The 20,598-nt window shown below is 37.5% G+C and overlaps 1 protein-coding gene across 9 annotated transcripts in view; it reads left to right on the plus strand.

Annotated features, from left to right (window-relative positions):
* Nucleotides 1-20,598, plus strand: part of FOXN3 (forkhead box N3) — a 453,536-nt gene that overhangs the window by 225,756 nt on the left and 207,182 nt on the right. For all 9 annotated transcript variants that reach the window (XM_027844682.1, XM_027844683.1, XM_027844685.1 and 6 more), the window contains one exon: nt 9,495-9,631. In XM_027844682.1, coding sequence (XP_027700483.1) covers nt 9,495-9,631 — 137 coding nt within the window. The remainder of the gene's footprint in view (nt 1-9,494; nt 9,632-20,598) is intronic.

A 20,598-nucleotide genomic window follows, 5' to 3' on the forward strand; every position in this document is an offset into this window, starting at 1 on the left:
AAAAAAAAAAATTCTCCCTACCTAAGTCTGCATTTAGCATAAATTAGAACATTCTGAACACTGGAAATAGGAGGAACATTTTTAGATGTTTTTATGTGATGCTCACAAATCCTTTCCTTCAAACTTTTTTTCTTTCTTTCTGGAGTAATTGTCTATTATCCTATGGAAAATGAACAAAGGGGAACTTGGAAAACAAATTTTTTTTGTAATCAATCATTAAGCCTTTGTTTTATGAGTCCTTTTTTTTTTTCTCCTTGCACTTCTCATCCCTCCTCCTTTCCTTCATAAGCCTAGGAATTCCCAAAAGAAATTTTCTTTCTTCCATGCTTCTGTGATCAGTGGGTCTTAGATCTCATCAGTGAGGGCACTCACTGCACCAGAACAGAGCGAAATTTAATGACATAGTGGATTTGGAAGCCCTTCATTCAATCCAGCATTTACTAGCTGGGTAATCCTGGACTAGATGGACACTTTAACCTCTCAGCGTTGGTTTCCTCATCTGTAAAACGAGGGAGTAAGACTCGATGGCCTCTTAGGTTCCTTCCAACTTTAAATCTGTGATTCTTTAATTGATGAAGTTCAAGGTGTCCTAAAAGTCTTAGTACAGTTTCAAACTGTACCAAACTTTGAAACAGTTTCAAACTGGATTAAGATTTTTGGAACACTATACATTTATTAAAAGAACTAAGGAAAGCCTGTAGTACATTGAGGGGTTACTGTATAGACACAGAAACATGTTAACAAGAATCGAATATGATGGAAAGATGTAGAATCATAGATGTGGAGCTAGAAGGGATGGTACAGTCCATGTAGCCCAGGGGTGGTGAACCTGCAGCCTCGGGGCCACATGTAGCCACTAGAAATTTCCTACTCCACCCCCCTCTTTTTACAGATGAAGTGAAATAACGTATTCCAGATCATGTGTGTAGCAAGTTGGGAAATAAACCAGAGCTGGGGGTTCAGTCATGGTCCACCCGTTTTCATTGGTCCATCCATGAATGTAGACCAACATAGGTGTGTTGGTATGTTCCAGTGTTCGTATCTAGAGTGTGTCCTTAGCTCAGCTTCCTCATTACCAGTCCCAAAGAAACCAGTTTGTCTCTGCTCTGGCTTTTCAACCTAAAATTCCCTCTTCTCCATTGCTTTCTAAGCCCTGATCTAACCCCTAAGATCAAATCTTAGTATTACTTTAGAACCTCAGACCAATTCCATTGGTTCCCACAGCTGCTTGATCTTGGAGCCTGGCTCTAAGGTTTAGGATCCTTTGGGAATACAATTCTAGCTCCTGGGAGCTAGAACCCTAGAGCATGTCTCTGCGTGTCTTAAATCATTTTTTCTAATCTTGTTGAGCTTTTGAAGTTGTGGTCAACGAGCTCATGTCAGACAGGAAGAATATGTCCATTGGGTTCTTTAGTACCTCAGTCACTCCTCTCCTGGTAGGATTACAAGGGAATTTTCAGAGCTGAGACTTTTTTTCTTTAATTTGCTAAAATGCCCATCCTTCCTCATTTATTTCTCATTTTGTAAGTTTTTTGTTTGTTTGTTTTCTGGATTCCCTTCAATGTTTTGGTGCCTTACTAGTTAAGGAACTGGATTTTGGTTCCGTGTCTGCCTTGACCATGATATATGACTTGGACTTCTCTTTCTGTGTCACGTTTTGTTCATCTGTAAAATAAGATGGTTGGATTAAGTGTTCTCTGAAGTTTTTTTTCAGCTCTATCATTTTATGAGTCTTATGAACAAATGTCTCTGTGTAAAATATAGATAGATGGTGTGTGTTTATATTTATATATATATATACATATATATACACACACACGCACACACAGATTTGTATCGATATCTTTGTACACACAGGCATATATATATGTACATATATACATATATATAGTAGGAGTTTATGTATATGTATATTTATGTATCCTCAAACATATCTTTTTCCTCATAGATTTTTGAAAATTTCTCCTTACTTTTGGAATCCTGTCAAACTTTTGTTATCTAGTCCCATGTATAATATTTTGTCTCCCTATGATTTTGTAGCCCTTTAAAATATGATGTCGCCTGGTACTAATAGCCATTTCTGATAGAAATCCAAACATACACATTATAATCTTGGGGGGAGGTGCTGATATTATTGTAAAAGCCCTGATCCTCCAACTCGTGGCAAAACTAAAATCAGATTAAGCTTCCCCTGATGTCCATTTTACATGCATTAAATGTAATTTTTCCTGACCTAAGACACTTGAGTTTTCCATTCTTCTGTACGTTTCTGTGTTAAAAGTTTTCAAAGCCAGCATTTGCTGTTCTGAGCTGATATATGAAACCAAATGTAATATTTGAAGATGGGATTGCAAACATCAGCAATTTCTATGTTCCTGTCAGTCACCCCATAGAACACCCCTACCTCCCCTTACAAACTCATTGAAATAATGGACAGCATCAGTATTTTCCCTTTTGGAATCTTAGTAATTTGAAGTGTGAAATGTTTTGAGGGTAGTGTCTGTTTGCCAAACTACTTAGCAATTATAGATAGCTCTCAATGTAAGTCAAATTAACATGCAGCTTCAAGCAAACTGAATTGATAAGCTGAGGAGTTAGGGTTTGGGGTTTTGTTTTGTTTTGTTTTTTAATTTGAAGTCTTCAAATTAAGAAATTTTTAGACTGGAGTACATTACCAAGCACTTGCTGGTGAAACATGATTATAATAACTCATATTTCTATGACACTTTAAGATTTCCAAAGTATTTTCCTCATGCCAACCCTGCAAGTAGAGAAAGTTCAAGTATCCTTGTTTTACAGATGGGAAAACTGAGGTAGAAAGAGGGAGTGACTTGCTTTCATTAAATCTTCTCTAATAGCTTCTCTTCCCCATGCTGAAAATGTTCTTTCCTTTCCTATTTCTAATTATGCTAGAACACTTTCCTTCTATTATTCCTTTCCTCCATCACTCACCACATTATACTGTTCTTATCTGTATTCTTATCATAAAATCCATTTTCCTCTTCCCTTTTGCTTCTGAAAGAAAGTAATCTCTTTTAAAGGTAGGAATAACATTTTTCTTTTTCTGTTTGTATCCCCAGTGCCCCATACATTGTAGGCATTTAATTTTTTTTTTTGAATGAATGAATCTAGAGGCAGCCTCCTTATAGGAGGCAGAAAGGAAAAAAAAAAACATTTAAGCTGTGCTAAGCCCTTTTTAATGGAATAGTAGCCAAACATTTATTAAGCGTATGAACTTTCTTTTAGGAGCTAGGGAAGATGCAGGCTTTAACAAAAACATGGTCCATATCCTCATGGGGCATGTAGTCCAGGACCAAGGGTAGAGGTCCATATATTCTACTTAATAGCTTTCAATAGTCCTGGTGTGATTCATCTCAAAGGTTGGTATAGTGATCAGATGAGTTTCCATGTAATGTATGTGAGTTGTTGAGATAGGTTGAACCTGTTACAAAGGAAAAAGAGTTCCATTTTCCCTTGTTCCATTCTAACTGCTTGCTTACCATCTCAGTCCACTTGGAGTCTTTCCCTGTTGCATTGTAGTCCATATTTAATAATGGCTGTTTGAATGACAGGATTTGATTGACTAAAATTCATTTTATAGTTAGCTTTGTATCAGTGCCTCTGCTTTACTAAGAGATCTTCACCATTAAGCTTGAGAGGCAGTTCACTTAGTCGTGATACATGCCATATTTGTAAGATTCTTTGAGTTTGTCTTTAAATGGTAGTTTTATTTATTGGTTTGGGCTGGACCTATGTTTCACCTGGTTAGCAGAAACTCTGTCCTTGGCTTTGGCAAGTAATTTACAGTAAAAAAAAAAATACAGTAACTCTCAGTAATTTACAGCCTTAGTGTTCCAGGGGCAATGAGACATTAAAAGTGACTTGCTTAAGGTCAGCTAGTCTGAACCCAGGGCTTCCTAGCCCTCTCTCCACTGCTTCTTTGTATAATTTACATTTTCAAATACCCTAATGGCTCTGCCATATAATTGAAGAGGATTCCATGCCATATTGATAGCAGTGCATCCAGGCCTGCCCATCCTGAGGATCTTGTCCATGGCCTCTGGTAAGTGCACCACAAGGGGTCTACCCAATAATCTGGGAATCTTCTTTATTTTGATTTCACACTGGGATCCATGAAGTACATGGGCTATCTGCCAAGCGTATTCTGTCTTCTCATCACACAACCACTCCATCTTCTTTTTCTTCACATATTTCGTGTTATTGTTGTTCTTCAGTCATTTCAGTCGTGTATGACTCCTTGTGACCCCATTGGGGTTTTCTTGGCAAAGTTGCTGGAGTGGTTTCTCATTTCCTTCTCCGGCTCATTTTACAGATGAGGAAACTGAGGCAAGCAAGGTTAAGTCACTTGCCCATGGTCACACAGCTAATAAATGTCTCAGGCCAGATTTGAACTCAGGTCTTTCTGACTCTAGGCCCAGTGCTCTATCCACTGCATCACCTAGCTGGCCTCTTCACATATTTATTGGATGCCATTCTTTACTCTGGTTGCTCTTCATAGTTTGTTATTTGTTATGGTCCTGTCCATACCCACCATATGCCTCTCCTTTACTTTCCAAGTGATACCTAATTTCATCATCATCACCACTTACTTATATTGGGCACTAGTGTAGAATTTGGTATGTAGGTCCTTAATAGATACTTGTTGATTGATTGAATAATTAAGCTGCTTCAATTCTACTTAGCTTTGTTTTCTGTGCAGTGGAATCTTGCATAGCAAGGTGCTTGCTTGGTAATGTGATTTTTACGAAGTTTAGGCTATGCTCCCTGCTTTAATGTGGTGCAAAGGCTCATTGTAGCATGTGTTTTATAGCATTTATTACTCTCATTTGGTGGCCTCATCAGTTTCCATGGAATTAATTATCGTCTCTGTGTTAAATGACTCTTGGATCTATATATCCAATCCTATCCTTTCTCCAGAGACCCAGCCCCACTGCCTAATGAATATTTTGAATTGGATATCCCATAGACATCTTAAATATATTAAAAAACTCATTCTCTTTACCTCTAAAACCCACTCCTTTTTGAACTTCCCTACATATGTCAGGGGCACTACTATCCTTCCAGCCATCCAGGCTTTGAAACTCAGGGTCATCCTTGACTCTTCACTTTTTGTCATTAAGCACCTTCGGTGTGCCAGGCATTGTGTTAAGCTCTGGGGATTCAAATAAAGGCAAAATTCAGTCCCTGCCTTCATGGAGCTTATAGTCTAATTGGGGAAAGCCACATTCAAAAGCTGAGGTGAGAGGAGAGAGGTTTGTTTCTACCTCCACAATGTCTTTCCCTTTGCTTTTACTACTCTCCTCATACAATCAACCATCCTACTTTAGGCCAGCATCGGTCTGGCCTGGACACTTGGAAAAGCCTCTGAAGTGGTTTCTGTTCACTTAGGTTGCCAGTTATTTTTCTAAAGGACAAGTTTGACCTTATCATCCCCTTTACTTAACAAACGAGTACTTCACTATTATCTTTAGGGTTATATAAAAAAACCTTCCTCTTGACTTTTAGGATTAAATAAAAACCTAGCCCCAACCCACCTTTCCAACCTTATTAGTCATTATACTCTTCCCTCCCATCATGCTGGCCTTTTTGTTATTACTCATGCTAGACACTCTTATCTTCCCATCTCTCTTTTTATATTGCTTGTCTCTTGGGCCTGGAATGCCTTCCCTTCCTATCTCTGCTTCTTGGAATCTTTGATATTCTTCCAGGTCCAGTTAGAGCTCGTTTTTCTACCTGAGAGTATTCCCCACCTTCCACCCCCCAGGCACCCCCCCCCCCCCCCCCCGCTTAGTGTCTTAACCTCCTAGGTTATCTCCTGTCTATGTTGTTTGTGTTTTGTTTATATATATCTATAAATGTCTGTATTGTCTCCCCATTAGAATGGAAGCTCCTTTGGGACGAGGACTGTTTGACTTTAGAATTCGTGCTTTCTGGTATAGTGACTGAAACTTGGGGATACTTAATTAATGCTTGCAGAATGATTCATTCATTGATACGTGAATGTCAGAGAGCTGAAGCTAGGTGTTGGCCAGGTGGATAACCTCTAAGAGTGCAAAATGCATTTGGTGGACACAAGGCATGCATCTGGTTTTCAGCCATAATTTCATCAGCATGGATACTCCTTCCATGCCTCAGTAGAGGGTCTTCATGAATTTCTGGGACCAAAAAGACAAATTGTTAGTTTATGACCAACATTCTTATGATGGAGTTACCCAAACTTAAATAGAATGGTCTTGGATAACAGTCTGTCTCTTAATAGGGCTCTACTTAAAAGCCTTTCTACCTTGGTGGGACCAGAAAAAACCTGGGTTCTATTTAAAGGTTCTGGCCATGAAGAACCCAGCATTACTTTCCTGCCATAATGAGGCATCAGATGAGGACTTGAACATTAATTTTATAAATGCACATGATCTAATGCCAGAAAAATCTCCTGGCATGCTACATGGTATTTACTTTGTGGTGCAGTGGATAGGACTAGACCTGGAATCAGAAAAACCTGAATTCAAATGAGACCTCTGATAATTACTAGCCATGTCACTCTGAACAAGTCACGTAACCTCGGCCTGCCTCTGTTCCCTCATCTGTAAGATAAACATAATAATAGCACCTACCTTCCAGGTTTGTTACGGATGTAAATGAGATAATATTTGTATAGTGCTTTGAAAACCTTAAAAGTGCTGTATAAATGTTCACATCATTGTAAGTCAAATTGTGTGTGAATGTCCAAATCCTGTGGTGAACAGAAATGCATGATGTGAGGGGGAAGGTTTTCAAACATGCCTCATCTGCACAAATGCTGCCTTGTCGTGCTTTGGGTGATAGTTGTATTGCCTTCAGTTGTTGGTGCTGGTTTTTGTTTAATTTTTTAAACTGTCTCATGTTTAAAAAGATCTTTAATCCTTTAATCCTTACTCTGACTTCTCCACGAGAGAAGGCTGGTAATTTTAGTGTAGGTTTTTCACCTGTGGTTCACCCAGTGTTTGGAAAGTATGATTGTAATTCCCTAAATAATTTGAGTTTTGAAAATTAATGCATAAAAAAAGAAAATTAATGCATGAATTGAAAGTTTCCAAACAGATAAGACCACACATCTGTCAGATTGAAACCTGTTGTGTTTTTAAACAAAACAAACAAAAAAGGACCCAAACAATTAAGCTGGGAAATTTGCTGTTTAGAATAGAAACAACTTGACTGTAGTTAGGCATGTTTTGGGGTAGCACATGTCTCTGGTAAGCATTGATGTGTCCCTCTGAGGCCATAATGAAAGGGTTAAACAATTCTGAAGATAGTGATGATGATGATGATGGTGACCTTGTGACTAATTGCATTTCTGTAGTTCTTTACAGTTTTGTTTACAACTAGGTGAAATAGGTAGGCTTTGTTGTGGAGGCAGCTAGGTGGTTCAGTGGCTAGAGTCCTGAGTTTGGAGTCAGGAAGGCCTAAATTCATTTCTGGTGCCAGACACTAGCTGGGCAGGTCACTTAACCTCCGTCTGCCTCCATTTCCTCAGCTATAAAATGGGGATGATAATAATAGCACTGCCCCCAGGGTTGTTATGAGGATCAAGTGAGATAGTGTTTGTAAAGCTCTTTGTAAACCTTGAAGGGCTTCATAAATATTCACTATTATCATCATTATCATCATTATTATTGTTATTATTCTCATCTTAAAGATTAGGAAACTACTCAGACCACACACTTGGCACTTAACTAGCTGTGTGACCCTAGGCAAGTCACTTAACCCCAATTGCCTCAAAAAAAAAAGAAGTTTAGGAAACCAGACAGTCCGAAAGGTTGGGAGTTTCCTAAGTAGTTGCCTGGGCTAGATAAGTGACTGAGCCTCCACCTGAGATCTTCTGCTCCCCAAGTCCGTTTCTCTTTCCCTTACCCCGTATTGGTGGATCGTCCCATATATAATTCACTAAAGTTTTAGGGAAGTTATTAAGGTGTGGAAGCTTAAGTACGGCACTAAGACTTTGAGGACATCCTGTATTGAACCAAAGAGTTTCATCCAGAAAAATTTAATCTCACTATTGTAAAGTAGTTCGTGCTGTTCTTGAGAGACAATTTTTATATACTTTTTGAGTAAAGTTCTAAGTTATGTGTTCTGTGAAATTATGTGAGAAGTACCAGTTTTGTGGGGGTTTTTGTTTGTTTGTTTGTTTTTGCCTTTTTTGGTGAGGCAGTCAGGATTAAGTGACTTGTCCCGGGTCACACAGCTAGTAAGTGTCAAGTGTCTAGGGTTGGATTTGAACTCAGGTCCTCCTGACTCCCAGGCTAGAGCGCTATCCACTTCACTACCTACCTGCCCCAGCACAAGTTTTTAAGGATCAAAATGATGAAGTTAGAGATTTTTAAAAACATGGTATATTGAGTCTTCCCTGGATATGGTTTCTTCCCATTCCCACCTAACCTACTTAATTTTTCTTTTTCGTAACAGTTCTTGTTTTCTTTACAAATGTTCTAAGACAAATGGTAATCTTACTACAATAGTTTTTAAAATGGAGTGAATTTTCTGGCTTAAAGTACTTGGGGAAGAGCAAAGGTTATGTAATTTAACTTTTTTTTTTCCTCACTAAATCAGTAAATATTTACAGATGACCTTATCTGAATACCTTGGGTACATTGGGTCACTAGGAAGCATGCAGTTAATGCAGTGACCACCATGCAGGGCTTGCTGCCAGGCTTCCTGTGTGTCTAAGAATTTTAGGGGGGAAAAAATCCTTTTTCAAATTGCTTACACAAATTTCTCAGTCAGTAATTCCTGTTGGACTTGAAAGCAAATCGCTGGGCTCTGATAGAACAGTTGAGAAAAATCTACATTTTTAGATTGGCCTCTGAAGATACAATTCTTAAGGGCACATTGCTGTGTACTAAAGAATAAATATTGAATTTTGGCTTAGAGAGACTGCCTATGTTCTTGTGTTTGTTAGGGAAGGCTAATTCCAGAGACTGTTGGTTAAGGAATCAGAATTGCACTCCAAGCTGAAAGTTTTATTCTCTTATGAAGAAACTGAAGAAAACAAACTGATTAATTTTCTTTTGTAGTGAAATGGTACTGATGTCATGTGGCTGAAGGACTAAATCCTTTCATTTTAAGGAAGAAAGCAGTTGCTAGGATGTTCTAGCCTATTTCTTTTTCCTGTTTTCTTTTCCTTTGCATTTAACTTAACTCTCAAGGAAAATGTATTGTTCTTCAGAGTTGACAGTGAAATATAGCAAAGCCCCTTTGTATTTTCTTTTGGTGGGTGAGGTATGAAGATTACAATAATATTATTCTAACCATATAATGTGGTAACAACAGCTATTCATTTTCCACAGTCAGTTTTAAATAACAAGATTGAACTGAATTCCGATGGATTAATGCTGTCAAATACTCAACAAATAAAAAGCTGATGCCTTTTAAAAATAAATGCTGCTCTAACTACATATACTTCAGCCAATTTACCTTTTCTCTTTCAATTCTTTTTGCAGAGTATTGGAAAAGGGTCCTTGTGGTGTATAGACCCAGAATACAGACAAAATCTCATACAGGCCTTGAAAAAGACACCCTATCACCCATATTCACATGTGTTTAATACACCTCCCACATCTCCTCAGGCATATCAAAGGTAAGAAAAACAAACTTTTTTTTAATCTTATAATTTACCATCTACTGTTTTTGCTTTTTCTTTTCTACTTAAAAACTATTATAATAGCAAAAATACTGTGGATCTTTAAAAACTGTAATAGCAGACAAGCAAAACAGCTAGTAAAAGTTCAGTTACTGGTCATATCTACTGTTGCCTTATTGAATAAATCTTACCCCTTCCGTCTCTTCTGGGGTGGAGGCAGGTTTATCCAAATAGCATCCGCATAACTGGTGAAGCAAATCTTTCCACACAGTAAAAGTTACTCGAAAAGAAATACCTTACAAAATTGGTTTGTCAGATTTTGTTAAGTTGAAAGAGCAGGACAGAGAGAAGAAAGTGAAATCAGCTTAATTTAGCCCAGCTGTAGTTTTCTCAGTTGTGAACTGCAAGACTTCACGCTATTGTCCTTAAATCCAGTCTCCATGTTAACTGTAGTCTTGAGAGATAATTTTGTTGTGGTTACTCAGTGTATGTTTTTGTCTCTTGAAGGAGAATGGCAGAGAACAATGAAGGCTAGTATTTTCTTTAGCATACACCTATTTGTTAGGGGACTATTTTATTAGATCAAGGAAGTAATTTTTTAAAAAGATATAATTTGAGGGGAGAAGTCCTCTGACTTTTTAAAGTACTAAATTAACAGGTTTGAAAAACAATGCAATTAAAAAAAAACTTCATTGTAAAAAATGGTGTTTGGGTTTGAAATGCCTTTTTGTCTCATGTGCCTACTGGAATGTTTCTACCAAAACTATACAATTAAGAGAAATGATCTTTTTATAGCTACTTTTTGTCAGTCATGAACTGTGTAGATTAATAAGTCAATTTAAGTAGTTGATTTTTTTTTTTTTTTACAGTGCACTCATTTACCAAATTCTTTCACAAGTCTTATATTCTGCAAGAAGGGAGCACAAAGTGAGCTTTTCAAACAACATTAATGAAGTTCTTGGGCATCTCAGTTGAGAAGCATTCCATCACATGCCTAGACAATCAATCTTTAGCAAGAGACTGGGAAGAACAGCTGGGCTTTCGGGGAAGACTGCTGTACGTCTGCCCTTGCTAGACGATTAGCGTGATGGTAACCATAGTAACTAGAGCGTCTCCATAGCAACACATAGCTGAGACAGGTGCAGTTGCATCACAAGACTGTTTGTTGCCTGGCAAAAGGACAGGCCATTAGTACTCAGATATACGCTGTTGCCTTGGTAACAAATAACCCTACATAGCAACTACAGTTGGCTTGAAGGGTAAAAAAAAAATGTTGTACCTGCTTTTGTCTGTTTTCATAAAAATCAGCGGAAGCACACCTTACAGGAAATGACAAGTTAAGGTTATTGGAATCTTTTGGTTGACTTTGGACTGTCGGTGTATATCTTTCCTCTGCTTGCCATTCTCTAGGTGTCTCCCCCCAACCCCCCACTTTCTCTCCCCAGTTTACCCCTGAGAGGCGGTTACCATTCTGTCTGCTCCTAGAAAGTTATTAGGAACATAAGAATTGCCACACGGGGTTAGAGCCATGGTCCATTTAGCCCAGGATTCTGTTGCCAACAGCGGCCCCAAGGGGAACTGAGTAATTATTCAATAAATTGAAAGATTATGGTGCAGCTCTGGGATTGCAAGAGCAGAGCAGATATTTAGATGAGTCTCTCTGTAAGCTGGTATAAGCCTAATGGCTTTATTTGATCATTAATGTACTTGTAAACTCTGGAAATAGCACATAATGGGCTAAATTTTTTTAGGGAGCCATTGTTGTACTAGGCATAATATGAGCATGAATACTTGGATAAAGGAAAGTTTGTGTAATAAAAAAATAAATTTTGAAAAATAACTTCTGAGTTACTTCTCACCTGAGCTAGTTGAGGGGATACTTTCTCTTTTTCCTTTACCTTATTCCATCTTAAAAAAACAAAAAAAGAAGAAGCTTCCAGATGTGAAAGCTTAAGAGGATGTCTGTGATGGATCATGTTATTGAAGAAAGGCCAGTAGCCTCAGAATCAAAAGACCTGCATTCAAGTCCCAGCTTTGGGAGTTACTAACCTTGTAATAGTGGTAGGTGATATAATCCCTCTGTTCTTTACTTTGTTCTGCTCTAAAATGGGGGTTATAATATATTCCTTAGCTCCTAGAGCTGTGAAGAAAGCCGTTTATATAACTTATAAAGCATTTTATAAAACTATATTGTTGTATCATTGGTGGAACTAGATTTGACATTGGAGAACTTTGGTTCAAATGCTAGCTCTGACACCTTCTCTGTTTGTGACCTTGAGCAAGTTTTAACCTCTTTGACCCTTAGTCTTCTCTTATATTACATAGAGGTATTTGGATTAATTGAGTTCTGCAGTCCCTTTCATTGCTGAAGCCATGATACTGTTAGCTTTGCAAACCTTAAAGCACCATATAATGTCAGTAATAATAATTTTTATCATGATTATCAGGCAGTCTTGTGTAGCAGAAAGAGAGTTGGCCAGGAGCCAGGAAGATAGTGGTTCAGATCTTGTCTATGAAATCTTCTGTCTGTGTCACTTAACCTCTTAGTGTTCTAATCTGGACCACTGTTTTAACCTACAAATTGCAAAGAAAGTACTAACCTGCACTGATAGTTGGTTTTCTCATCTCATTCCTCTATCATTGAAACCAAAGGTCTAGTCTCTATCCTTCAAAATCATCATCACCATCCACTATGTACCACCATTACCATCTACCATCACCATTACCACCACTATCCACTTCCATCTACCACCACCTACACTTCTGTGGATCATCAGATTCTAGGCCCACTTTCAATCCCCATATGCTTGGTGGGCCAGAAGATGGTTTCTGTTCCTTTAATTTCAGCTTTGAAAACCAGGAATTCTCTTTTTCTCTTCCTTCACTTCAGTATTTTAGCTCCTGCACATTGTGGTATGTGGAATGTAGAGGACTTGACAAAGACCATAAAAATAGTGGCTTAAAATTTTATCTGTTTCAGTTGTGAAGTTTAGAGCTCGTTTCTAAACCACCGAATAGTGTCCTGGTGGACTGTGTGTGTATCAAGTGGGTTATTCATTAAGCAGGGATGGAAAAGATTTTGTCAGATGATAGTCGCTTGGGGAAACACCAGCATGATGTCCTTAACTAACTCATATCTCCCTTATAGCAGCTGTTGTGAGGATCCAGTAAAGTGCTTTGAGTTACTTGAAGATGGTTAACTAAGAGGATGATGAAGAAGGTGCTGCAGCTTGTGGTGCTGTTTTTGCTGCTACTTTGTAGGTGCATCTGGCAAATTGTGTTCTGTACATAGCCACTGGTGGCCAAGCTCTTGAGCAGAAAGAGAAGCACTATGAAAAACTTCCCTAGCATAAGGTCAGGTCCATTATCTCCTCCGACCTCTTTGAATTCTCAGAGACATGGGATACACTCCCGCTTCATGTCTACTTCTTGAAAACCCAATCTTCCTTCAAGGTTCAACAGTGGTACCATCTGCAAAAAGCCTTCCACGAGTCCCCTAGTTGTTAATGTTGTCTCCAACCTCAATTTTCTTTGTTCTGTACCAGAGGTCCTTAGCTTTTCCTTGTGTCCCGGACTTCTTTGGCAATTTGGTGAAGTCTATGGACCCCTTCTTAGAAGGATATTTTTAAATGCATAAAATAAGATGCCCAAGATCACCAAGGAAAACAATTATATTGAAAAAAGAGTTATCAGAACATTAAAAACAAGTTCACAGACCCCAGGTTAGGAAGAACCTTTTATTTGAGCACATGTTGTGTTACCTCCTCCCCCATTGGAATGTAAGTTCCTTGAGGGCAAGGACTGTTCTATTTATGTTTAAACATTTATTGTTGAATTTTTAGATCAGAAGGTGTTGCTAAAAACGTGACCATAGTATTCCCATTCTGTTTTCTTCATATACTTTCTAGGGCACATAATACTGTACTTGCTAATTTTGATAGCACATGTGCTAATTTTTAAAAATGAAAATGTGATGCTAAGTGACATAAAGCCGCCTTTCCTCAAATAAGGCATTTTGCTGTTAAAAATGTGAGTAATTATTCTTAGAAATTCAAGCAGACAGATTTTTAAAAATCTTACACACCAAAATAATTATTGGTTAATTGAAAGCAAAATTACTATATCTTGTTGCCAGTGCTTGTCTTGTCTTATTATCTGTCTCCATAATTGTAAAATACATTTCGAGAAAATGATTACCTCAGTGGGACTGACTCAGTTACTTTCTCATCACTGTTAAAAATAAATTTGGGAGGGGGAGAGAAGAGGTTGTCATCGGCTGCATCTTGTTTTAATTTCAAAACTATTAGTCTTTAGACTGCCCTTATTTATTTTTTTAAGTAATGCTGAAGATCATGTTGCAGGCTTCCAATGGCCTGATCTCCCCAACTCCAGCAGGTGAAGCCCCCATCAGCTTGCCTAAAGGAGCATGAACGTTTACCGAGAAGGGAAGAGGGCTATGGAATGATAGAATCTCCGTTTGGGAAAGATCTGGAGGAACGAATGGTGTGCTGTAGTATGTGGTCTATCCAGATGCCAAAAATCTCTTACCTTACAAAGGTCTTATTTCCATTATTGTGTAGGTTATTTTGGTGTCAGTTGTTTTAAAATCAGTGGTTGTTTTTTTTTCCCCATCTCCAAGCATTTAGTGATGGGTTTAGGTCTCTAAAGTTATGCTTTTGACACATTACCTTTGTTGATTTCCTATATGTATGACATCATTGCGCTAGTTTGTAGCTTTCCCTAAGATTAAAGTTGATAGGGTGTGTGTGTGTGTGTGTGTGTTTTACCTTAGCTAATCACTGTGTGATACAAGTCTTTTGGTTTTTCAGTCTCATGAGCTGAATAAATCCAGATGGCTAGAGAAGTTCCAGCCTTGACCGTTAGGATGCTGGTGAAATTGTTCTGTCTTAAGATTATAGTTGAACTGCTGCATGGCCATTGACATCTGGAAGGAATATCATGTTTGCAGCCTTCTGTGACCTGTTGTATGGGAAGGGATGAAAGTAGAGGGTGGAATGTGTTTTAACCCAAGGCATCCAAATGAATTTCACCGAGTGGGTTTGCCAGTCTTATGCTATTTCAAGGATCATTCTTTATCACCAAATTCCTAACAATATCCTCAACTTAATTTCATGTTATAGTCAGTGTAGTATGATGGAAAAACACTTGAAGACTTGGTAGTCAGAAGGGCTGATTGATCTCACAGCACTATCATTTTCCTTATTATGTGATTCAGCCTCAGTTTCCTCCTCTGTAAAATGCTGATAATAATAGTTGTACTACCTGTCTTACATGGGTGTTGGAAGTAAGGGTTAAATGACATCATATACATGAAATGTTTCCTAACAGTAAAGCATTTTCATACATTGTTGTCCATAACTCTAAGTTACAGTAATAGTAGATAGAGAACCAGTCCTGGGAACAGAAAGATGTGGAGTCCTGCTGCCTCTGGGGAATCCCATCTGTGTGAACCTGGTCAAATCATTCAACTTCTCACTGATCTAGGTCAGCAGTTCTCAAACTTTGATGTCAGGATCCCTTTACACTCTTAAAAATGATTGAGTACTACAAAGAACTTTTATTCATTTGGGTTATATCTATTGATATTTACTGCATTAGAAATTAAAATGGATAAACTTTTTTGTTCATTCATTTCAGTTGTATTCAACTCTTCATGATCCTATTTGAGGTTTTCTTGGCAAAAATAAAAAAATTAGGAATATTTATTAATTCATTAAAAATAATAATAAACCCATTATGTTAACACACCTAACATTTTAATGAAAAAATAACTTTATTTTCCAAAACAAAAAAGATTGACATTTTATGTATCTTTTTATAAATTGTACAAATCTCTTTAAGGTCTGGTTTAATAGAAGACAGCTGGATTATCCTATCTGCTTCTGCATTCAATCTTTTGCACTGTGTTATTATGGTGGAAGTATATGAAGAAAGTCTAGGCTCACACAGTTTCATAGTTGGAAAAGGGAAGAGTATTTTAATAGGCAAATAATATCTTAACATTATTATGAAAATAGTTTTGACACCCCATCTCTTTGGTTGATTTGAAGAGCAAGTTAGGGAAGAAAAATTGACCTTAGGGAATAATGGATGGGGCTTACTTTTTGATCTGAGCATTCAGAACACTAAAAGTCTATAAACAAATCCTAAAACAAATCTCTCTGATGCTTTGTAGGTAACTTTGGAAAAAATAAGTAAACCTAGATGGGATAGGGAGTTTAAGAGTTCAACAGAACCACACTGGGAACCAGTGTTTTATCATGGAGATTCCTTCATTTCAAATAGGATCATGTGGATTTCTAATACTATGGAACATTGATCTGTAGAGTGAGCTAGGTAAGTGGCCATGGAACTGGAGTTGGGAAGAACTGAGTTCAAATCCTTTCTCAGACACTTACTAGCTATGATAGTCCTGGGCAAATCAGTTAACCTCTGTTTGCCTTAGTTTCCTCTTCTGTAAAATAGGGATAATAGTAGTATTTACCTTCCAGGGTTGTCATGAGGATCAAATGAGATATTTGTAAAGTGCTTTGCCAACCTTAAAGCTCTTTATAAATACCAATTGTTTTTATTAGTAGGAGTAGGAGTAGTAATGGTGGTGGTAGTGGTGGTGCTATAGTGGTATAGTGGTAGTAGCAGTAGTGATGGTGATATAGTGGTGGTGATAATAGTACTAGTAATAATATAATGCTGGTGGTGGTAGTGTTATATTGATTTGGTAGTGGTATAGCATTGGTCATAGTAGTAGTAGTGGTGGTGGTGATGATGATGGTAGTGCTAGAAATAGTGTAGTGCTGGTGGTGGTAGTAGTGTTAACAGTTGTAGTAGTAGCAGCAGTTGTAGTCGTTGAATGAGTTAATAGACTAAGGGGATTGGCTTGTGAACATAAAGACCTGAAGATAGAACGTTACTTCATGATGCACTGGTGCTAATTTCAGAATTTACCCAGCAGTTTCAAGTTGGACAAACCTGGGGAGAATGTAACCCCTTGTTCTCAGACTGAACCTTTAGTAATAAGTTAAGCCTACAATGTGAGTGAATAGTAGAGCCCATGAACAGTAGTTATGATATGAAAAAAGGAAACCTGTTTATGAGAGAGGATTGATGTTCTTTTTTCCCCTGAGTCAAGGCACTGTAACATTTTTAGAAATAATCATTTCCTGATTCCTCATATAGCTCAATATTCTGGAGCAGGCTCTATTTAAAGTGCTTTCTGTAGGATCCCCAGGACTAATAAAAGACTTGGGTGTACTGAGTCTTTTTTTACATGCGGCTGATGTTGTAATCTATTAACTGAAGGGACACATTGGCTTATTTCACTTAGGCTTGGAGCTTCATGGCACAGTGACAACATGCTGGGTTTGGTGCCAGAGGACCTGGGTTTGAATCCCACCTTTGCTACTTATTACCTGAGTGATGTTGGACCAAGGGGTTAGACTAGGTGATGTCAGAGCTCTCTTCCAGCTTGCAATCTATAATTCTGTGATTCTCATAAAGGAGCAGTTTCCAAACTTTTTGGTCTCAGGTCCCCTTTACATTCTGAAAAATTATTGAAGACCCCAAAAAGCCTGTGTTTATTGGGTTATATCTATTTATATTTATCATTATAAATTTAAAGGAATAAAATTTTAAAATATTTATTAACCCATTTAAAAATAATAAACCCTATTACATGTTAAAATAAATAACATTTTGTGAAAAATCACTTTTCCAAAACAAAAAAAAATTAGTGAGAACAGTGGCATTGTTTTACATTTTTTGGAGTGTTATTTTGGTTGAAATATATCAAGAAATCTAGTCTTACACAGATACATAGTTGGAAAAAGGAACAATATTTTAAGATGCAAATTACATCTTATGAAAAAATTTTGAATTCATGAAAGGATTCCCTCTTTGCCTCAGTTTCTTCTTCTGTAAAATGAGCTGGAGAAGCTGGAATAACAAACCACTGTGGTATCTTTGCCAAGAAAACCCCATGAAGAGTTGAATACAACTGAAACAATGACGGTGAATAACAACAAACTGCAATTTTTGTTGTTGTTATTAGTTAGGCTTTAAGATCTGTCCTCCGAAAGTTGCTCTGTGGATCATTTTTTTTAAAGTTAAAGTTCTTTTTTTACTATACTTTAAAAAAAACTGTGCCTGCCTGTATAGTAATATTGTTGTAAATAATACCTTATGAGTCAAAGAACCCTCTTTTTATGAGAGAATGAATGAATGAAAATTATTTAACAAGAGGTTAATATTCATGGGGACAGCCACAGTGCTAAAGAACTGGGGATACAAATGTGAAACCAAAGATAGTTACATGAAAATATTCATATGTATCTATATGCATGTGTGTATTTGTATAGATATGTGTTGTGTGGTTATACCTGTATGTATATATGTATCTATGTGTGTGTATGTATATATGTGTGTGTGTGCATGTGTATACACACACACACATACATATATATGCACACATACCTTAACAGTGGGTCAGAGTACTTATACCCACACTGGGTCTTACCATTGCCATTTGAGTTATGTATAATTTTAACTAATAGTAGTACATAAATTTAACTGAATATTTCTGTGCTATAAGAAACAACATGGTGAATACTGAGAGAGTATGAGAAGACTTAAATGAACTGATGCGAAGTAAAGTAAGCAGAACCAGAAAAAATGTATACACCGTGACTACTACAATACAAATGGAAAGAACATCAGTAACAAAACAGTGAATACTGAATGCTCTGAAATTTTAATGACCAAGGTTTTTTCCAAAGAAGAGATGTGAGACAAGACTCCCTTCTCCATTTCTTTACAGATATTGGTGGCAACTGGTATGGAATATTGCAAGTATTGTTAGATTTTCATTATGTAGGCTAGTTGTGCTCAGTTGTTTCTTCCTTCTTTATTCTTTGGTATGTGGGGTGGCTCTGAAAAATGTAAGTGTTGTAAAAATAAGAAGTACTAATAAAATTTTATTTAAAAAGAAAATTAGCAATATCCCTGTTGTCAGAAATGTTTTAGTAGAGTTTGAATGACTCCTCTTGTTGGCAGTATTTGTAGAAAAGATAGATTGCTGTATTTGGGGGTGGGGTAAAGAAAGCAGATAATTTCCAAGTTTTTTTCTAACTTTAAAGTCTATGATTCTATTTTGATGTGCTTTAATGTTTTGATACTGAATTGTGCAGAGTCAGCAGAATTATTATATAGTTAGCTGTTACAGTTCAGACTTTTGTACCATCCTCAATAGGGTAATTTGTTGTTGTTGTTGTTCAGTCATTTCAGTTGTGTCCAACTCTTTGTGACCCCATTTGGGGTTTTCTTGGCAAAGGTACTGGAGTGGTTTGCCATTTCCTTCTCCATCTCCTTTTACAATTGAGCCAACTGAGGCAAAGAGGGTTAAGGATTTGCCCAGAGTCACACTGCTCTTAAGTTTCTGAGGCCAGGTTTGAGCTCAGGAAGCTCAGTCTTCCCAACTCCAGGCTCTGCACTTTATCCACTTCACCATCTAGCTGCCTTTTTGGTAGGGTAATAGAGAAGGATAATTAGACCTATCCCACATGGCCCCAGAAGGAAGAACAGGGACCAGTGGATAGAAATTATAGGAAAGTCAATTTTGACTCGACCTTAACAACTTACCAACAATCCTAGTTGTCGTATAAGGAAATGATAGGCTGCCTTCCGAGTTAGTGAGTGCCTCATTGCTGATGATCTTCAAGTAGAGGCTGTAAAACTATTCCACAAGTGCATGGTAGAGAGGATTTGTATTTCGGAAAGAGATTGGATGGGATGACCACTGAGATCCTTTAAAAGTCTGGGACTTTGCTCAAGTTAATGCCTGTTTTGGTATCACCCACTTAGTGGATGCCCTGCAAATGAATTTACTTACTGCTACCGTGTTTGCCTGACAACCAGCTGAATGAATGAACTTGCAAATTACAGTATTAGTGATACTTCTCTGTTGGAGTTCTAGTTTCCATGGTGGTGGAAACAGTATATGTGTACAAAGGGAAAGTTTATCAAGAATACATTTTCATCTTCTGTACAACAGCACTTGGCACCTAATAGACACTTAATAAATTCTTGTTGATTGATTGTGTGCTCTGTTCTAAGTTAAAAATTTGTGGGGAGTGATATTTGTCATTTTTCCAGATGTATTCCCTCTCTCTCTTTCTCTCTCTCTCGCTGTCATCTGTGGAATGAAATGTCCATAGGTGAACATATGAACATATGTAGAGAAATGTGGAAATTAAAAAAAAGTGCATGTGCACAAAACTTAATGTTTCTATGCTACTATGATATTTATACAGAATATAGATACCATGTGGAAAATCTTACCTGATGTAGATTTTACTTAAAAAATTACCTTTATAGAGAACACTCACGTTAATTGATTCCTTAAACATTTATTAAGCACCTACTGTGCACATTGTGCTAAACACAGCACACTAAACTCTTTTCCTCTAGTACGGTTGGGAGTGAGATGTGGTGGCATCTATCATATGAATTAATCAGCAAGCATTTATTAAACATATATCATATGCCAGTCACTGAACTAGGCACTTGGGATGTAGAAATAGAACAGAAAGCTGTTCTTATGCTTAATTAGCTACATTCCATTGAGGGAGACAACAGGTACATACTAAGAGGACTAAAATTGCATCACTATGTTGGGATCAGTATATGGTGTGTCCGACTGTGGCTGATCAGACCAATATGAGCTCAGAACACTCTACCACAGGTTGGGCACAAACAGGCCATGTGAACATTTGGAGTAGAGTCGTCTCTAAATTTGTGCATCTTATGTTTCTTCTGAGCTACTGCAGTTCTGCTTTGTTCATAGAGCACGGCGTCTTCTTTGATGCAGGCGCACCATGCTGGGTGGTCCTGTTGGCAGTGTCTCCCATTTCTCACAATTCCAAAGTTCTTTAGAGAAACTTTGATAGTGT

Source organism: Vombatus ursinus, unplaced genomic scaffold (assembly GCF_900497805.2).
Source record: "Vombatus ursinus unplaced genomic scaffold, bare-nosed wombat genome assembly UNPS02014945.1, whole genome shotgun sequence".
Classification (NCBI taxonomy): Eukaryota; Metazoa; Chordata; class Mammalia; order Diprotodontia; family Vombatidae; genus Vombatus; species Vombatus ursinus.